Source organism: Eubalaena glacialis, chromosome 4, assembly GCF_028564815.1.
Source record: "Eubalaena glacialis isolate mEubGla1 chromosome 4, mEubGla1.1.hap2.+ XY, whole genome shotgun sequence".
Lineage (NCBI taxonomy): Eukaryota > Metazoa > Chordata > Mammalia > Artiodactyla > Balaenidae > Eubalaena > Eubalaena glacialis.
The window spans coordinates 110,923,734-110,945,236 of record NC_083719.1 but is presented as its reverse complement, the minus strand read 5'-3'; the positions used below and the strand labels follow the sequence as shown (position 1 = coordinate 110,945,236).

At 37.4% G+C, this 21,503-nt stretch overlaps 1 protein-coding gene and 1 long non-coding RNA gene across 5 annotated transcripts in view; one reads left to right on the top strand and one right to left on the bottom strand.

Moving 5' to 3' along the window:
- The first annotated feature begins 639 nt into the window (after window positions 1-639).
- LOC133090927 (uncharacterized) lies at window positions 640-21,401 on the top strand. The gene is made up of 4 exons (XR_009700829.1): window positions 640-758; window positions 16,344-16,442; window positions 17,158-17,242; window positions 21,190-21,401. It is a non-coding gene; the product is annotated as an uncharacterized LOC133090927 (long non-coding RNA).
- RAD50 (RAD50 double strand break repair protein) overlaps window positions 16,972-21,503 on the bottom strand; it is a 244,957-nt gene continuing 240,425 nt past the window's right edge. For all 4 annotated transcript variants that reach the window (XM_061189584.1, XM_061189587.1, XM_061189585.1 and 1 more), the window contains 3 exons: window positions 21,219-21,361; window positions 18,741-18,874; window positions 16,972-17,262 (listed from right to left, as the gene is read on the bottom strand). In XM_061189584.1, the coding sequence (XP_061045567.1) occupies window positions 17,076-17,262; window positions 18,741-18,874; window positions 21,219-21,361 (464 nt within the window). In that variant the 3' untranslated portion in view covers window positions 16,972-17,075. The remainder of the gene's footprint in view (window positions 17,263-18,740; window positions 18,875-21,218; window positions 21,362-21,503) is intronic.

Genomic DNA, 21,503 nt, shown 5'->3' with positions numbered 1-21,503 from the left:
AACCCCACATATACATAATCAACATCCCCCAACAGAGTGGTACAATTGATGAGCCTACAGGAACACGTCAGTATCACCCAGAGTCCATAGTTTACCTTAGGGTTCTTTTTTGTTGTACGTTCTATGGATTTTAACAAATGTGTAATGTCATATATCCATTGCCAGAGAGAGAGAGAGTAGTTTCATTGCACTAAAAAATCCTCTGTGTTCCACCTATTATTCACCCTATCTTCACTCCTAACCCGTGGCTACCACTGATCTTTCTACTTTTTCCACAGTTGGGCCTTTTCCAGAATCATATAGTTGGAATCGTATATTATGTAGCCTTTTCAGATTGGCTTTTTTCACTTAGTAATATGCATTTATGTTTCTTCCATGTCTTTTCATGGCTTGACAGCTCATTTCTTTTTAGCGTGGAATAATATTCTGTTGTCTGGATGCACCAAGTTTATTTATCCACTTATCTACAGAAGGATATCTTGGTTACATCAAGTTTTGGCAGTTATGAATAAAACTGCTATAGACATCCATGTGCAAATTTTCGTGTGGACATAAGTTTTCAATTTGCATAAGTACCAAAGGATGCAATCACTGGATCATATGGTAAGAGTATGTTTAATTTTGTAGGAAACTGTCAAAGTGTCTTCCAAAGTGACTGTACCATTTTGCATTCCCACCGGCAGTGAATGAGAGTTCCTGTTGCTTCACATCTTCGTGAGAATTTGGTGTTATCAGTGTTTTGGATTTTGACCAAATGGGTATGTAATGGTATCTCACTGTTGTTTTAATTTACATTTTCCTGCTGATATATGGTGTGGAGTAGCTTTTCATACGCTTACTTGCCGTCTGTGTATTTTCTTGGGTGAGGTGTCTGTTAAGGTCATTGACCTCTTTTTAAAATTGGGCTGTTCATTTGCTTATTGTTGAGTTTTAAGTATATATTGGATAACAGTCCTTTATCTGATGTCTTTTACAGATATTTTCTCCCAGTCTGTGGCTTGTCTTCATTCTCTTGAGAGTGTTTTTTGCAAAGAAGAAATTTTTTATTTTAATGAAGTCCAGTTTATCAATTATTTCTTTCATGGATCATGCCTCTGCATGCCTCTGGTGTTGCATGTAAAAAGTCATCACCAAACCCAAAGTCATCTACATTTTCTCCTATGCTATCTTCTAGAAGTTTTATAGGTTTGTGTTTTACATTCAGGTCTGTGACTCATGTATATATATAAAAATATATATATATATAAAATTTTATTTTTTATTCATTTTTTAAATTATTATTTATTTATTTTTGGCTGCGTTGGGTCTTTGTTGCTGCGTGCGAGCTTTCTCTAGTTGCGGAGAGCGGGGGCTACTCTTGTTGCGGAGCACGGGCCCTAGGCGCATGGGCTTCAGTAGTTGTGGCATGTGGGCTCAGTAGTTGTGGCTCGTGGGCTCTAGAGCACAGGCTCAGTAGTTGTGGTGCACAGGCTTAGTTGCTCCACCGCAGCATGTGGGATCTTCCCAGACCAGGGATTGAACCCATGTCCCCTGCATTGGCAGGCAGATTCTTAACCACTGTGCCACCAGGGAAGCTCTATTTATTTATTTTTTGCCAGCGGGCGTCCAGTTCCTGCGTTTTTTGTTGAAAAGATTATCTTTGTTCCATTGTATTCCCTTTGCTCCTCTGCCAAAGATCAGTTGACTATATTTATATGGGTCTATTTGTGGGCTCTCTGTTCTGTTCCATTGATCTATTTGTCTATTCTTTTACTAATACCACACTGTCCTGATTATTGTGGCCTTATAATAAGTCCTGATGTTGGGTAGTGTCAGTCCGCCAACTTTGTTCTTCTTCAATATTCTGGATCTTTTGCCTCTCCATATAAACTTTATAATCAGTTTGTTGATATCTTCAAAATAACTTGTTGGACTATTGATTGGGATTGCTTGAATCTGTAGACCAAGTTGGGAAGAACTGACATGTTGACAGTATTGATTCTTCCTATCCATGAACGTGGATTATCTCTCCATTTATTTAGTTCTTTGATTTCTCTCATCAGAATTTTGTAGTTTTCCTCATATAGATCTCATACATATTTTGTTAGATTTATACCTAAGTATTTCATTTTTGGGTTACTACTGTAAACAGTATTTCAAATTCCACTTGTTCATTGCTGGTGTATAGGAAGATGATCGACTTTTGTGTATGAAACTTATATCCTGCAACCCTGCTATAATCACTTATTAGTTTCAGGAGTTTCTGTTGATCCTTTTGGATTTTATACTTAGGTTCTCATGTCATCAACAAACGAAGTTTTCTTTCTTTCTTCCCAATCTGTATTCTTTTTATTTCCTTTTCTTGTCTTGTTGCATTAGCTAGGACTTCTAGTATGACGTTGAAAAGCAGTGGTGATTGGAGATATCCTTGCCTTGTTTCTGATCTTCGTGGGAAAGCTTCAAGTTTCTCACCATGATGTATGATGTTAACTATAGGTTTTTGTAGATATTCTTTATCAAATTGAGGAAGTTCCCCTCTATTCTTAGTTTTCTGAGAGCTTTTATCATGAATAGGTGATGGATTTTATAAAATGCTTTTTCTGTATCTATTAATATGATCATGTGATTCATCTTCTTTAGCCTGTTGATGTGATGGATTATATTAATTGATTTTTGAATATGAAGCAGCCTGGCATATCTGGGATAAATCCCACTAGGTGGTGCTGTATAATTCTTTGTCTACATTTTTACATTCAGTTTGCTAATATTTTGTTGAGGATTTTTGCATTTTATCACAGATATTGATTGGTACTTTTTTTTCTTGTAATATCTTTGTCTGTTTTGTTATTAGGGTAATGCTGGCCTCATAGGATGAGTTAGGAAGTATTCTCTCTACTTCCATGTTCTGAAAGATATTGTAGAGAATTTATTTAATTTCTTTCTTAAACATTTTGTCAAATTCCCCATGAATTCTGGGCCTGGTGCTTTCTATTTTGGAAGATTATTAAGTATTATTCAATTTCTTTGATAGATATAGGCCTATTCAGATTGCCTGTTTCTTCTTGTGTGAGTTTTGGCAGATTGTATCTTTCAAGGAATTGGTCCATTTTCATCTAGGTTATCAAATTTGTGGCCATAGAGTTGTTCATATTGTTCCTTTATTATCCTTTTAATGTCCATAGGATCTATAGTGGTGTTGCTCTTTCATTTATGTTATTAGTAATTTGAGTCCTCTCTTTTTCCTTAGTTCACCTGGCTAGAGGCTTATCGATTCTATTGATCTTTTCAAAGAACCAGCTTTTGATTTTATTGATTTTCTCTATTGATTTCCTGTTTTCAATTTCATAGATTTCTGCTCTAATTCTTATTACTTCTTTTCTTCTGCTTACTTTGGATTTAATTTGCTCTTCTTTTTCTAATTTCCTAAGGTAGAAGCTTAGATGATTGATTTTAGATCTTTCTTCTTTTCTACTGTATGTTTTCATTGCTATAAATATTCTTCTAAGCACTGCTTTCACTACATCCCATAAAATTTGATGTTATGTTTTCATATCCATTTAGTTCAAAATATTGTTCAATTTCTCTTGAGATTTCTTCTTTAACCCATAAGTTATTTAGACATATTTTGTTTAATCTCCGTATAGTTGGGGGGGGGTGTTCCAGCTTTCTTTCTGTTATTGATTTCTAGTTTAATTTCCTTGTGGTATGACAGCAGGCATTGGTGTCTTGGTGAACTTTTTTTTTTTTTTTTCTTGGTGAACTTTTTGTGCGAGCTTGAGAAGAATATACATTCTGCTGTTGTTGGATGAAGTAGTCTATAGATATTTATTATATCCAGTTGATTGATGGTGCTGTTGAATTCAACTGTGTCCTTACTGAAGTTCTGCTTGCTGAATCTTTCCATTTCTGATAGAGGGGTGTTGAAGTCTCTTAGCTATAATACTGGATTCATCTATTTCTTTTTGCAGTTCTATCAGTTTTTGCCCCATGCATTTTGATCCTCTGTTGTTAGAGGCATACGCATTAAGGATGGATATGTCTTCTTGGAGAATTGACTCTTTTATCATTATGTAATGCCTCTTTTTATCCCTGATAACTTTCCTTGGTCTGAAGTCTGCTCTGTCTGAAATTAGTACATTATTAGTATTAATATAGCTACTTCTGCTTTATTTTGGTTACCGTTATCATAGTATATCTTTCTCCATCAATTTTCTTTTATTCTATATATGTCTTTATATTTAAAGTAGATTAATACTTAGGTCTTGTTTCTTGACCTACTCTGAAATAATTGGTGCATTTAGGCCATTGATGTTCAAAAGGATTATTGATATAGTTGAATTAATGTCTACCGTAATTGTTACTGTTTTCTATTTGTTCCTTGTTCTTTGTTGCTATTTTTGCCTTTCACTTTTTTACTGCCTTTTGTGGTTTTAATTAAGCATTTTATATGCTTCAGTTGTCTCTCCTTAATTAACACATTAGTTATACTTTTTAACTTTTTTTAGTGATTGCCCTAGAGTTGGCAGTATGTATTTACAATTAATCCAAGTTCATTTTCAAATAACACTATACCACTTCATGGGTAGTATGAGTACCTTATAATAAAATAATCCTGATTCCTCTCTTCCATCTTGTTTCATTGTTGTCATTCATTTCATTTATACATAAGTATGTATGTTTATATGTGTGCAGTCATCCCTCAGTATCCACAGGGGATTGGTCCTAGGACCCTCTGCAGATACAAAAATTCACAGATGCTGAAGTCCCTTACAGTTGGCCCTCTGTATCCACAGATGCAGAACTCGTGGATATGGAGGACCAACTGTGTGTGTGTGTGTGTGTGTGTGTGTGTGTGTGTGTGTGTGTGTGTGTGTATTGATATTTATTTATTTATATAAAAGCATATATAATCAAATACATTGTTGCCATTATTATTTTGAACAAATTATTATGAGATCGATTATGAATAAGAAAAATAAATGTTTTTTATTTTACCTTCACTTATTCCTTCTTTCTTTCTTTATGTAGATCTGAGTTTTATCATTTTCCTTCTCACTAAAGCTTTCTTTTGTCATTTCTTACAAGTTCAGTCTACTAGCAATAGATTCCCTTAATTTTTACATGAGTAAGTCTTCATTTCTCCTTCAGTTCTGAAGGATAATTTTGCAGGGTACAGAATTTTAGGTTAGTGGTGTTTTTTGGTTTCTTTTTTTCTCTTAGCATTTAAAATATTTCACTCCACTCTTTGCTTGCATGATTTCTGAAGAGAAACAAGTGTAATTGTTATCTTTATTCTTCTATAGGTAAGGCATCCCTCCCCACCCCCACCCCCACCCCCAGCTCCTTTTAGAGTTTTTTTTAATTGAAGTATAGTTGATTTACAATGTTGTGTTAATTACTGCTGTACAGCAAAGTGACTCAGTTATACATATACATATTCTTTTTCATATTCTTTTCCATATGGTTTATCACAGGATACTTTAGATTCCACATATAAGTGATATCATATGGTATTTGTCTTTCTCTTTCTGACTTACTTCACTTAGTATGATCGTCTCTAGTTGTATCCATGTTGCTGAAAATGGCATTATTTCATTCTTTTTTATGGCTGAGTAGTATTCCATTGTATATATGTACCACGTCTTCTTTATCCATTCATCTGTCAATGGACATTTAGGTTGTTTCCATGTCTTGGTTTCTATGAATAAATAGAGTTTCTTATCTTTGACTTTCTGTAGTTTGAAAATGATATGCCTACGTGTATTTGGAGAGACGGGTTGGGGGTGGGGCATTTATCCTGCTCAGTGTACTCCGAGCTTCCTGGATCTGTGGTTTGGTGTCTGACGTTAATATGGGGGATTTTTCCATCATTATTGTTTCAAATATTTCTTCTGTTCCTTCTCTTTTTCTTCTTTTGGAATTCTGATTATACTTATGTTACTCCTTTAGTAGTTGTCCTATAGTTATTGGATATTTTGTTCTTTTTTTCTCTCTCTCTTTTATTTTCTTTGCTTTTTTCAGTTTTGGTGGTTTCTAATGAGATATCCTCAAGTTGAGAGATTCTTTTCTCAGCTGCGTCCAGTCTACTAATAAGCAAAACAAAGACATTTTTCTCATTGTTTTTGATCTCTAGCATTTTTTGGTTTTGGTTCATTCTTATAATTTCCTTTTCTCTGCTTACATTGCCCATCCATTCTTGCATCTTGTCTGTTTTATCCATTAAAGCCTTTAGCATCTTATAGTTGTTTAAAATTCCTGGTCTGATAATCCCAACATCCCTGCCATATCTGGGTCTGGTTCTCTTGCTTGCTCTGTCTCTTCCAACTGTGCTTTTTGCCTTTTAGTATGTCATAATTTTTTCTTGATAGTTAGATATAATGTATTGGGTAAAAAGAACTGCTGTAAATATGCCTTTATTAATGTGATGGTAAATGGTATGTGATGGTATGTTGGGGGCGTAGTTTTCTATAGTCCTATGAGTAGTAGGTCTTAGTCTTTTAGTGAGCCTGTCCCTCTGGACTATGAACTTCACACATGCCTCTAAGTCCCCTCACCCTTCAGTGGGACAGAATGGCTAGAGGCAGCTGGAGCTGGGTGTTTCTCTTCTCTTAGGCCAGTCAGGCTCTGATAAAACTCCAGCAGATTAGGCTTTAGTTAAATAGTTTCTCCTGAGGGCAGACTTGTTAAGCAGAATAGAATGCTCTGGCATATTTCAAAATATTTCATTTCCCTTCCCCCTGCCTGAAGCATGAGGTGACTTTTCTCTGATATTCACTGTGAGGACCTGGTGAGATCCTGGAGGCAAAACTCACAAAAGTGTGCCCCCCATGACTGGGTCCCCTGGAGTTTTTATCTCTCAGACTTGACCATGCAGAGTCTCCAGCAACTCATCAGTTATAGTTCAAGTTTCCCTACCACAGCACTGGTTCCTGCAGAGTAATTTTATTTTTACTTCTAATTTTGAATAGGTGTTCCATTCACATGGCTCAAAAATCAAAATGAAATATATGAAAAAATTCAGTGAAATGCCTCAACACCCTCCCCCCAAATAACTATTTTTTATTAATTTTTTGGTGTATCCTGAGTTTATATAAATATAAGCAACTATGAATATATGGTCTTATTCTTGTCTTGTTCCTACACATGAGGTAGCATCCTATATACATTTTGCACCTTGCTTTTTCTCACTTTTTATAAGAAGATATTTCTATATTCACACTTAGATTGGGATATTTTTTAAATGTTTTATGACTTTTTCCTCTATTCTATCTCTTCCCTCTTATTGGAACTACCACTTTTTTGATTATATACCTCATGGACTAGTGCTCTAATTTTATCTTTTTCTCTTATTTTTTATTCAAAAATTTTCTCTTCTCTGGGATATTTCCATAACATTATCTTCCATCCCAAGGGTGTTATACTTTTCTCTGAATATGCATGTGTCTAATTGCATCAAGTTCTTATTTCATTGATGGATATCTTTTCTTAGCAATCTGAAATTTTTACTGATAATTGGTATGTTTTAAAAGTTTCCTTCTCCATACATAGTCTCTATTTCCTCCATGTTTTTTCTTTTAAATTTATTTTGATCTTTTTCTTTCATGTTATGGACTTTCCTTGGATATCATGTTATCCGGGATTCCCTGATCATATTTAAGAGTGGAGGACTAACAGTAGATTGAAAGCCTTTGTGTGTGTGTGTGTGTGTGTGTGTGTGGTGGTGGTGGTGTTCACTAGAGGACCGTTGGCTTGTTGTTTCATTGGGGGACCTCCCATACGAGCTTCTTTAGGTCATTTTGTGGCAGGTGGGGCAACTTCCCCAGAATAGAATCGCCATGTCTCCAGCCTGGCTGACAAGGGTGCGTAGAGGGCTGGGCATGGGGGTCCCAGCATCTGTTATTCACTTAGTGCCCTGATTTTAGCACAGCTAGGCCACTCTCAACTGTGCCTAGTGTTTCTTGGTCTAGATACCCTCTCCAGAGAAAAAAATACTTCCATCTTCTGTTGGAGTGGGGTCACTCAACTTTGAGGAGTGGAAATGGGGATTTAACTGCTTCTTAAACCAAGTTCCAACTTATTTTAACCACTCCCCATCCAGAGGTACTTGGTCTTCTGCCTGTTCCTGAGCATTTGAGGAATCTATACATCAGAATAGGTCTCACCTTCTTTATGGCTGGTTTAGGATTCAGTTTTGGGGGGTCAGCCAAGTAGTCTGTCTGCTGTCAGTCTGCTTTCTACCCTTCAAAATGCTGTTGCTATTGTTCCTTTCTCCCATTTTGGTGAGTTTAAACCTTTTAAAGATTCAGTTACCCTCATCTTACTGGGTTATCAGGTGGGAGTTCATGTGTTCATTCCCTTGTTTTTACTTGGAATATATGTTTTTAATGTAGAGAATTTATTAAAGACACAAGTAATGAGAAGGAAACACTAACCTTGCACCTCTTTGACCTGACACCGATAACACCTCAGTATCTATTAACAGTCCTTTTTCTATGTATGTTTATATTTTGTTACAAAAATGGGATTATATTCTACACAACTTTTACCATCTTCTTTTTTTCATGCAACATATATGAAGAGCATTCTCCAATATCAGTATTCTGCATTTTAAAAAATACACAAAAATGTTGTGTAAAATGCAGATGTGCAAAGAAAAATCCCCCATAATCTCAGCATCCAGACAATAATCATTGTAATATCTTGGTATCTGTCACTCTAGTAGGTGTATGTATATATGATAAATACTTCATTCCTAAACTAAAAATGAAATCTTTGCCTTTGTAAATATTCAACCTAGTGTGGAAGACATGTTTTATGCAAATAATTCACACAATCTGTGTGTGTGTATATCATACTGTATACAATAATCATAGTGCAATTATAAAAAACAGAAAAATTAAATTGGTTTACTAGTATCAGGTAAACTACAGACCTTATTCTATTTTTATTAATTAATTAATTAATTTTATTCTTGGATATGTCGGGTCTTAGTTGCAGCACGCGGGCTCTTCATTGCAGTGCGTGGGCTTCTCCCTAGTTGTGGCTTGTGGGTTTTCTCTCTCTAGTTGTGACATGCGGGCTCCAGACTGCGTGGCCTCTCTAGTTGAGGCGCATGGGCTCAGTAGTTGTGGCACGTGGGCTTAGTTGCCCCACAGCATGTGGGATCTTAGTTCCCTGGCCAGGGATCAAACCCACGTCCCCTGCATTGGAAGGTGGACTCTTTAGAGTCCCCAGATCTTATTCTAATTTCAACAGTGTTTCCACTAATGTCCTTTTCCTGTTCCAAGATCTAACTCAGGAACCCACATTGCATTTAGTTATTAGTTCTCCTTAGTCTTCTGCAGTCTGTAACAGTTCTTTAGTTTTTCTTGTCTTTCATAACCTATGACACTTTTCAGTATTGATCAGTTATGCTGTCAAATGTTCCTCAATTCCGATCTTGATGTTTTCTCATAACTGAAATAAAGTTAAAATTTTTTGGCAAGAATATCACAGAAATGAAATTGTGTCCTCAGTGCACATGCTAGGATTCATGATGCCAGTATATCTTATTTTGGTGATGTTGACCTTTGTCACTTGGTTAAACTGGTTTCTACGAGGTTTCTCCACGAGAAAGTAACTTTCTCGTTTTAGTTAATAAATATATTGATAGTTTGAGACTATATAAATTGTTTCTTTTCAAATTTGTGCCCACTAATATTAGCACCCATCAGTGGATATTGTCTGAAATAATTTTTACCGTGGTGTTTGCCTAATGGTGATTTTTCTATTTGCCTCTTTTCATTTATTTGTAATTCTACTATAAAGAAGAGCTGTCCCTTATCCCTCTTTCATTTATCTAATTAAGTACTTGTTTATATCAGTATGACCTCATGACTTCAGTTCTTTTGGATATGGACCCTGAAATGGAACTGCTGGATCATATGGTAATTCTATTTTTAACTTTGGGGGAACTGTCATAATGGCTACACCATTTTACATTTCCACAAACAGTGCCCAAGTGTTTTAGTTTCTCCACATCTTCATCAACACATTTTCTATTTTTTTGATAGCCATCCTAACAGATGTGAAGTGATACCTAATCATGGCTTTGCTTTGCATTTCCCTAAAGATTACTGATGTTGGACATCTTTTTATGTGCTTATTGGCCATTTGTATATTCTCTGGGTTGTTATAGCAGCATCTTACTCTTGGTACTTATTTCTGTCTTAACTGATTTGGGCTGCTGTTAAAAAATACCATAGACTGGTATTTTTAATACTAGTGGGTGACTTAAACAAGAAGAACTTATTTCTCAAAGTTCTGGAGGCTGGGAAGTCCAAGATCAAGGCATTGGCAGATTTGATGTCTGGCGAGGGCCAGCTTTCTGGTTCAGAGATGGCCATCCTTTTGCTGTGTCCTCACATGGTAGAAGGGGCAAGGGAAGCACTCTGGGGTCTTTTTTATAAGGGCACTAATCCCATTCACTAGGGCTCCACCCTAATGACCTAATAATCTTCCAAAGGCACCACCTCCAAATACCATCATATTGGTGATTAAGTTTCAAATATGAATTTTGGGGGATACAAACATTCAGTCTGTAGTAGGAAGGTTAGGTTATTGATTTGAGATCACTTTTCCTTTTTAAATGGAAGCATTTACAGCTGTAAACCTCCCTCTAAGCACTGTTTTCACTGCATCCCATAGGTTTTGGGTGTTGTTTTCATTTTTATTTATCTCAAAATCTTTTGTCTTTTCCCTTGCAATTTCTTCTTTGACCTATTAGTTATTTAATAGTGTCTCTTTTAATTTCCACATATTTGTGACTTTCCCAAATGTCTTTATGTTACTGATTTCTAATCTCACTCCATCGTGGTAGGAGAACGTATTTTTTACAATTCCAATCTTTTCAAATTTTTTGAGACTTGTTTTACGGCATAACATATGGTCTGTCCTGGGGAACGTTCCATGTCACTTGAGAAGAATGTGTATCTTGCTTTTGTACATGAAGTGTACTATAGGTGTCTGTTAGGTTTAGTTTATAGTTTTGTTCAAGTCTTCTACTTCCTTGTTGATCTTCTATGTATTCTGTCCATTATTGAGAGTGGGGTAATGAAGTCTCCAACCATTACTGTTGAAATGGTCTACTTCTTCCTTTGTCAGTTTTTCTTCATATATTTTGCATTCAGATAGCTACTGTTAGGTGCATATATGTTTATAATTGTTATATCTTCCTGATGGATTGACTTTTCATCATTATAGAATGCCCTTCTCTGTCTTTAGTAACAATTTTTGTCTTAAAATCTATTTTGCCTGATATAGTACAGCCACTCCAGCACTCTTGAGTACTGTTTGTGTGGAATTTCTTTTTCCATCCTTTTATTTTCCACCTATTTGTGTCATTGTATCTAAAGCATGTCTTTTATAAACATACAGTTGGACATTTTTTTGGAAAAACTCATTCTGCTAACCTTTGCTTTCTGATTGGCATCTTTAGTCCATTTACATTTAGTGTAATGACTGATAATACAGGATTTATGTCTGCCATGTTGCTATTTTTTAAAATTGCTATTTGTTTTCTGTCTGTCTCATGCCTTTATTGTTTTTCTTAGTCTTCCATTACACCTTTCTTTTGTGTTAGGTAGATAATTTTGAGTATACCATTTAAGTTTCTTTGTTTCTTCTACTATAGGTTTTTTGAATTATTTCCTTTGTGGTTGCCCTGGGGATTACAAATTAGCATTTTAGCTTAGATGAATATCAACTTAATTTCTATTTCAAAAGCTTCTATATAGCCCAGTCTCCCTCCCCATACTATTATTGTCATATAAATTACATCTTTATACATTATAAGCCCATCAACACTGTTTAAATTAATTCTTAATGCAGTTATCTTTTAAATCAGATAGGAAAATTGAATTATAAACCAAAATACATTTATACTTTTATATTACCCGTGTATTTACCTTTACTGGAGCTGTTTTTCATGTGGATTTAAGTCTAGTTTTATTTCATTTCAGCCTGAAGGATTCTTTTAGCATTGTAGGGCAAGTCTGATGGAGACAAATTATCTTAGTTTTTATTTATCTGAAAATGTCTTATTTTCTCTTGTTTTTGAAGGATAGTTTTACTGGATATAGAATTCTTGGTTACAGTCAGCCCTTTTAGTATGTCATCCCAGTATGACTTTTGGTTTCCACTGTTTCTAAGGAGAAGTCAACTGTTAATTTTATTGAGGCTTTTTCACTGCTTTCTCTTGCTCCTTCCAAGATTCTTTTGTTTTTTGACAGTTTGGCTAGGATGCATCTAAGTGCCAATCTCTTGAGGGTTTTTTTTTTTTTTTGAGGTATAACTGGCATATAACATTATTATTAGTTTCAGGTATATAACATAATGATTCAAAAATTGTATATATTGCAAAATGATTACCACAATAAGTCTAGTTACATCACCATACGTAGTTACAGTTTTTTTTTCTTGTGATGAGAACTTTTTAAGATCTAGTCTCTTAACAACTTTCTAATATGCAAGTATAGTGGCTATGCTGTACCTTATATCCTCATGACTTATTTATTTTACAACTGGAATTTTTAATCTTAAGATCTCCTTCACCCATTTCACACACACACACACCCCTCATCCTCCACCTCTACCAACCTGAAATCAGTTCTCTTCATCTATGAACTGTTTTTTTGTTTGTATTTTAGATTCCACATGTAAGTGAGATCATACAGTATTTGTCTTTCTCTTGACTTATTTCACTTAGCATAATGCCCTCAAAGTCCATCCATGTCGTTGCAGTGGCAAGATTTCCTTCCTCTATGGCTGAATTACACACGCGCGCGCACACACACACACACACCCCCACACCCACATTTTCTTTATTCACCTATCTGTTGATGAAGATTTAGGTGGTTTCCCTGTCCTGGCTATTATAAATGATGCTGCAGTGAACAATGGGGTACATATATCTTTTCAAGTTAGTGTTTTTGTTTTCTCCACATGAATACCCAGAAGTGGAATTGCTGGATCATATGGTAATCCTATTTTTAATTTTTAAAGGAACCTCCATACTGTTTTCCATAGTGGCTGTACCAATTTACATTCCCACCAACAGTACACAAGGGTTCCCTTTTCTCTATATCCTTGCCAACACTTGTTATTTCTTCTCTTTTTGATAACACTCATTCTAACAGGTATGAAGTGATAGTTCATTGTGGTTTTGATTTGCATTTCCCTGATGACTAGTGATGCTGGGCACCTTTTCATGTACCTGTTGGCCATCTGAATGTCTTCTTTGGAACAATGTCTTTTTAGATTATCTGTCCATTTTAAAAATCAGATTGTTGTTTTTTTGCTTTTGAGTTGTATGAGTTCTTTATATATTTTGGATATTAACTCCTGATCAGATGTATGATTTGCAAATATTTTCTCCCATTTGGTAGGTTGCCTTTCATTATGTTGATGGTTTCCTTTGCTGTGCAGCAGCTTTTTTGATGTGGCCCCACTTGTTGATTTTTGCTTTTGTTACCTTCATTTTTGGTGTCAAATCCAAAAACTCGTTGCCAAGACTGATATCAAGAATTAACCACCTATGTTTTCTTCTAGGACTTTTTTGGCTTCAGGTTTTATGTTCAAGTCTTTCATCCATTTCGAGTTAATTTTTGTGTATGGTGTAAGATAGTGGTCCAGTTTCATTTTTCTGAATGTGGCTGTACAATTTTCCCAACACCATTTATTGAAGAGACTGTCCTTTCTCCATTGTATATTCTTGGCTCCTTTGTCATAAAATTGGCCATATATGTGTGGGTTTATTTCTTGGCTCTCTATTCTGTTCCATTGATTGATGTATCTGGTTTGTTTGTTTTTTGGCTTTTTTTTTTTTTTGGGGGGGCCACACCACATGGCATGTGAGAGCCTAGTTCCCAACCAGGGATCAAACCCACATCCCCTGCATGGGAAGTGCAGAGTCTTAACCACTGGACCACCAGGGAAGTCCCATGATGTGTCTGTTTTCATGTCAATACCATACTGCTGTTTTGATTACTATAGCTTTGTAATACAGTTTGAGATTAGGGACCATGATGCTTCCATGATGCTTCCATGATGCTTTGTGGTTCCATACAAATTTTAGGATTGTTAGTTCTATTGCTATGAAAAATGCCATTGGAATTTTGATAGGGATTGCATTGAATCTGTAGGTTGCTTTGGGAAGTATTTTAACAATATTAATTCTTCCAATCCATGAACATGGAATATTGTTCTATTTACTTGTGTCATCTTCAATGTTCTTTCATCAATGTCTTGTAGTTTTCAGTTTAAAGGTCTTTCATCTCCTTGGTTAAATTTATTCCTAGGTATTTTATGCTTTCTTATTGCAATTGTAAATTGGATTTTCTTAATTTCTCTTTCTGATAGTTCATTATTAGTATATAAAAATGGAACAGATTTTTATATATTGCTTTTGTATTCTGCAACTTTACTGATTTGTTAGTTCTAACAGGTTTTTTTTTTTAATGGTGTTTAGGGTTTTCTACTATTATATCATGTTATCTGCAAATAGTGACAGTTTTACTTCTTCCTATTTGGACTTCCAATGCTATGTTGAATAAAAGTGGCAAGAGTGGTCACCCTTGTTTTGTGCCTGATCTTAGGGGAAAAGCTTTCAGCTTTTCACTGATGAGTATGACGTTAGCTGTTGGGTCTTTGAGTTTATTCTATTGGGTAGGCCGAAAGGTTCATTTGGGTTTTTCAGTTTGTTCAGTTTCTTGGATATGATGATTAACATTTATCATAAAATTTCAGAACTTTTTGGCCACTAGTTCTTCAAATGTTCTTTCTGCCCCTTTCTCTTTGCTCCTTCTGGGATTCCTGTTAAGCTTGGTGGGCTTGGTATGTTAGTATGCTTGACAGTGTCTCATAGGTCTCTTTCTGTTCATTTTTCTTCATTCTTTTTCTTTCTGTTCCTCAGACTAGATAATCTTAATTGAGCTGTTTTCAAGTTCACTGATTCTTGTGTCAGTTTAAATCTGCCGTTTAGCTCCTCTAGTGAATTTTTATTTCAGTTATTGTATTTTTGAACTCTATTTGGTTTTTTTAAAAATAATTTCTACTTCCTTAATGATAGTCTCCATTTGGTGAGATGTCATTCTCATACTTTAATTCTTTAGACATGATTTTCTTTAGTTCCTTGAACATATTTATAAAAGCTGATTTAAAGTCTTTATCTGGGCTTCCTCAGGGACAGTTTCTATTGACTGCTTTTTTTTTTTTTTCTGTGTATGGGCCATATAGTCCTGTTTCTTTGCATGTCTTATAATTTCTTGTTGGAAATTGGACATTTAAAGTAATATGTGTTAACTCTGAAAATCAGATTACCCTCTCCCCAGGGTTTGTAATTGTTGTTTAGTGACTTTCCTGGACTAATTTTGTAAAGCTGTATTCTTTCTCATGTGTGGTCACTGAAGTCTCAGCTTAGTGGTATATTGATGATTGGACAGAGATTTCTTTTAATGCCTTGAACTATCTTCTGAAATATTCTTGCATTCTTGGGATAAAGACACCTTGGTTATTATGTATGTTTATTTTAATAGATGACTGGAATTGATTTGTTCTTAATTTATGAATTTCTGGATGTGCCCTCTGAGTGAGATTGGTCTGTTTTTTTCTCATGGTACCTTTGTTGATATCATGCTAGTTTGGCTAATAATGGTGATTTTAGTTTTTCAAAGCTAATTAGGATGACTGAACATTGTCAGTGGACAAGAAGCAGGTGGCTGGAGTGGTGGCTCTGCTACTTGGCCCTTTCATCCATGGATTGGGTGAGGGTCTGGACCAGACTTTCTCAACCAGCATCCTTTCTGTGAACCACAGAACATAAAAAATGATGAGTAACCTTTTTTCAATTGTCTCAAGGATAGTAGTAACTAGTATCATATTAGATACACAGAAATTGATTATATATACAGTGGATAGTGTATGAGTTTTCTATTGCTGCTGTAACAAATAAGCACAAACTCAGCAGCCTAAAACAAGTATTATTCTCTTATGTAATTCTGAAGGCTAAAAGTCTGAAAATCAGTTTACTGGGCTAAAAGTCAAGGTGTCAGCAGAGCTGGTTCCTTTTGGAGGCTCTGAGGGACGAGTCTGTTTCTTTGCCTTTTTCAGCTTCCAGTGGTTGCCAAGTGGTTCTTGGCTCCTAGTGATTGTGCCACATGACTGACAGACTGACTCTGAAAGTCTAATTCAAAAGTGCATCACTTGGTAGCATTCTGTGTGGAATGCTTGTGAAAGGCTTCAAGTTGTCAGCCGGCAATTCCAGGGAAAGGGTATGATTAGGCTTTTATTAGAAACATCTGGAATGAAAATGAGGCCTGCTTTTCCAGGTCTGCTTGGACCCCACGGGGAGCCAGTCTTGACTTTGAGCAAGCTCTGCTTACCTTCCACACCAGAGTTGCATACTTGGAGAGCAATCGGGATTCATGGTAAGGCCAACCTGATAAATAGCATAGACATATGGGAAAGTTACAGACTCCTTCATGAATGCAGGTCAGGCCCCAAGTGAAGAGAGGCCTTGCTCTTGGGCAGAGCTTTCCAAACGTCAATGTGCACAGTGGGGAACTTCCTCTCTCTAGAAAGAGCCCAGGTTTGGATGACTACCTAGTAGGGATATGTGGGGAGGGAAGACAGTGGGTATTGAATTAGATAATTAAGGTTCTTTTCAAACCCTGAAGCCCCCAATCGACTACTTCAAATTTAAAGTATCCAGGCAGAGAACTGCTTCTCACTAATGCTTTGAGAAGTGAAAGGCAAGTAAGAAGCTTCAGGTCCCATAGACTCCTTCATTAGTGGTAGGAAGGGAAGCAGGGAAGCTGAGTCCAACTGTGCTGCTGTTGAGCTCCACAGGCCTGTCAGAGGCTGCCTGGAGGGGGATGAAGTTCAGGGAATCAGTCCAAATTCCATGTGAAACAATTTTAATGATTTTTGAACCTCTCAGACATTAAAAACCCTAGACACAAGGCTCATCTGACAGAACATATTTTCATATTGACTCAATACCAGAAATAAGCAGTTGGCTGAGGACCCATGTTTCTAAGGCATATAAATCTTGAATGTTTTTAATGAACATTAGATCCTAGGGAACTAATACTGCATTTCACGATCTCTGAGCACTGATCAATGTTCTTCTTAATCCTGTAGAATTTCTCCACATATTCAGAACGCCCTAAGAGCTCCACAAAATCTTCATCATGAGTGATCACCAGAAGCTGGAAGTTACGCTGCTGTGAGCGACTTTTTATTATCCTGAAACAATATATTTATAACATTTTATTACTAAAGAACATACATAACCCTTTCTTTTACTTGAAAAAAGCACTGAGAACCTTGTCAGACACATAAATGTATGCTGTGTGTGATGACCAGGTTTTTCCTATGCTGTGTGAGTATCAGGGCCTCTGACAGCCCTGCAGGAAGTGGCAGGGGGAGGGGTGGGGTGGATCCAGGCCTTCAGCCCAGCCAGGTAGCAGTCCCGTCTCCTCTCCAGGCAGTGGGGATGCATGGTATGACTCTTCACTCAGGTCTGGCTTAGAGACTGGTGAGAATACATGATCTAGTTTATTCTTAAAGCAGGTGGAAATGTTTAATTGAGTTTTCCTTAGTATCTGTGCTGCTCAACTTTAGGGGTCTGATTATTCCTTTGCCTGGGGTTTTCTTGACCTGATACTAGTTTTCTCTGGAAGAAAATTACATTAAAAAAAAAAAAGAGAGAGACAAGACAGACTACAGGCAAGGGGAATAACACTGTGAGCCCCACTGCCTTCTTAGGAGCTGGGTCTACTTAGAATTCTGCCACCACCAGTCACTGGATGCATCATTGGTATGACACACAGGGAGCCTGAGTGGGTGTACTGAGAACATTTTTGCTCGTTATCTATGTGCTGAGGTAATTAGTTACGTGTCTGAGACTTGAAAGACTTTTTCTTTTACCTAACCACTTATTTATCCCTTGCCTGGAGGTGGATGCACTTAGGTTTCAAAAGCACCAGCCCTTACTTGTTGGTCACACGGGACTACTGAGAGATGGTTGGAGAAAGGTGGCTCTGTGGCTGCTCAAGTCTCCTTCTGGCTCCATCCCTGCTATCACACAGGAAACGTTTTCTCTGCTAGAAGGAGTCTGTCTGGAGCAAGAAGTACCCAAAATAGCTTCTCTACCTCACGGAAAGTGCCTTTCCTCTGCCAGCACAGCCCATAAGCAAGGGCTGCCTATCCCTAGAGCGTGCACCCACCACAGGTGAACTATGGTAAAAAGTGTATGCAGTTTTACCCTCTGGATTCCACTTCACCACTAATACACTTTTTGAGTAAGCACTGTCATTCCTCATAGATGCTGACACATGTGAGAAGCTGGGGAAATAGTCTAAAACCCACTGTCAGTCACTACCGTTACCACCTAGGAAGGCTTTAGCAGGGAATGCTAACTCCTGTACAGGACATGTGGGCCCCTCTGGTGGGTTTACAGGGAAACCATACCAAGCCAGGAGACCCTCACCATGGGTTTCCCTATGAACACTCTTGGGGAGATGCAGGATGTGTCTGGGGTGGCTGTTCACCATGTAGTTCTTTTCTTAAGCATCTGAAGAATTACGATCCAGCTAAAGCCTAAGGTCTGGCAAAACCAGTTTCCTCAAGGAAGACACATCTACAGAGGATTTTCATCATAGAATTCTCTTAACCTTACTTTAAAAACTATCATAACTTGGCCCCAAATTTGAGATACTTACTCAACCAGAGCATGTGCAAGAGATTCAATGTTTTCTCGGTCAAGATTTGTCGTTGGCTCATCCAAAGCAAGGATGCCACAGTTTAAGCAGAATGTTTCAGCCAGGGCTAGGCGAATGATGAGTGAAGCTAATACCTGGAAAAAAAGCACCAGAGCTTAGCTGCACTGCACATTTTTCTCATTCACCTTAGGAAAGCAGGAAGACCTGGCATAATGTCTTTAGAAGGGAAAGGTGGGGCAATGTCACAGGATCACTGACCTTAGGTAAGTCACTGCTCTTGTTTGGGAGAGTCTGGCACTGTGACCAAACGCTCATGCCCTTCCAGAAGGTGAACTATCATATGCATCATCTCATCCTATCATTTGCAATGAAATACAATGCTAAAAGCAGTGCTGACCCTGCACAAACACCTCACATCAGCTACAACAAAACTTCAAATTACAGACTTGAATCAGAAATGCATTAACATTTATCTGTAACTAGTAATTTTAATAATGCTATAAGATTAACAACCTTAAAAATTCATGACCTGGCTATTTTCCTGATAATGAGATTTGTTAGAAAACTTAGACATAATACATTTTCCAGAGCCTCACAGACACCTTTTCTCTCAGAGACATCTTTAAATCTCTATGTTCTGTGAGATCTATGGCTCCCAAAGAGGCACCACTGCTCTAACCCACACTTAAATGTTTATGTGTATGATTCTGAGGGGGAGAGGGAAAGGAAGGGAGGGGAAAAAGTACCAGGAGTACAGAAGTATGGTTTTATTTAAGCTTGACTGTAGGAAATCCAAGCAACCAAAACTATGAGGCACTTTTGTGGTTAATAGAAGCCTAATACTAAAATAGGCCACCGCTGAAGCCATTTGAGGGTACAAGGGACAAAGAATTAAGAGTGAAGAACTAGTTTAGGAAGTATACACTACTTTTTGTGTGAGCTGTAATGCCCCCTCCACCCCCCCCCACCCCGATTTGTGAGTGAAGGAGCATCAGTGAGTGAGTTAGTGATTTTAGAGCAGTTTATAGCTTTTCTCTGATGCTGGCAGATTGAAGATGCCAGGGCCATAGTTTGGCCCTTTGGGGATAGGCACTTCTCTCCTGCTGCCACCTCCACCACCACCCACTCAGAGTGGAGTATGACTGGAGCTCCTGGCCCACCTCTACCAAACCATTTGCCTATTCTGTCACCCAACACCAGGGAAGCAATTACTGCTAATTAATTTTTATAATTTGGAGTAGCTATAGGAAATCTGCTTTTGTTCAGAAAGTATTTTTAATCCAAACAGACATGTTTCAAACTATTTTCTCATTCATAATTACCACAAAAAATCATCAATGCAAGTAGGGGATACTGACTGTAGATCAGAAATTTGTCATTTTTGCAGACTATGATTAAGATAATAATCTGCAGATGCCTTATAAATTCGTATCAGCTGTCCGGGTTGAAGACAAAATGCATACATGCATAGAGTGTCTTTAAGCAAAAATTGCAAACCTTTTATGAAAGTAACGCTGATAATGTGAGCATCCGTTTCTGGAACTATAAAATTTTGTTAAGAAAATCAGGGGTCCAGAGATGTTATCAAGTATAATGTTCTGCTTCTAATCTGAAAGGAGGAAGCTCGAAAACCTTTAACATCTTTTACAAACCAGTGCACAGTGAAAGAACCCAGCCTTGTACCCTAAGGATGCAGGTCCCACTTTCCCAACTCTTTGAAACTTTATTCCTCTGTGCTCTATATATCCAACCCAGGCTATCCTCCCAGAGCTTCCTGTAGAGTTAGATGGTCTGGCCCAGCACTGAGTCCCTGTGTGTGTGGTGGTGGGGACAGAGGCACCTGTGGGTGTCAAAGCCTTTGACCCTGGCAGACCCTTCTTTTAGATGGTCCTCAGGCCCAAAGGCTAGACTGGGAGTGGTGGTGAGGACTCAGTCCTATGATGAGGCTACCTTCTCAATTAGACTCTCACTTATTGTAATGCCTCATCTGGCTCAATCTAGGATCTGGTTTGCTAATACTGTATGTCACTGATTCTAAAACATGCCCTTCCCCCACCCTTTGACTTCTCTGAAATGAGGATGCATCTTACAATTACAATTGAATTTTTTCTTTCTTGGTGGCACATAAAATAGTGGTGTGTCTATAACTGATAACCCAGTAACCTTATTCTCATAAGGAGTGCTGTGGAACAGTGAATGGTCTTCAACTTCTTGGTTTACATTTAGGCTATCCTGTGAGACTGTTTCAGGCCTCTCTTCTAAAAGCCTACTTTACATAATGTTGCAGGAAATGCTGGTTAGAATTGAGAGTGTAATGAGAGTGACTGAGCCTGATTCACTTTACCTGGCAGCAAGGAGTGCTATAAGGAGCTTTGTACCATTCAAGGGCAACTTTGGGTGCTTCCACTGCACTGACAATGATTCCTCTTTGTCAATTCTCTGTGTACAGGTGGTTCCCTAGGCTCTTGAGATACCTGCCTTTTGTCCGGCACTGCATCGTCCTCGCATATCCAAGGGCGTGTCTCCCTTTAGCATCACCACTCGGTAGTTGTAATTCCGCCTTTTATCAGAAGCTGATACATTTTCATCGGCATCAGATCGAATTTCTATGTATTCAATATCTGACACAGAAAGAAGAAGATTTTAGGGGAACCTACACTCTGCAGCCTTTTGTCACTTGCAAACCTTATCAAAGTAAGTTACCAGCAACATGTGAGGCTGACACTACCAGAGGAAAACACTGGCTGGTTTGGAAACTTTTTC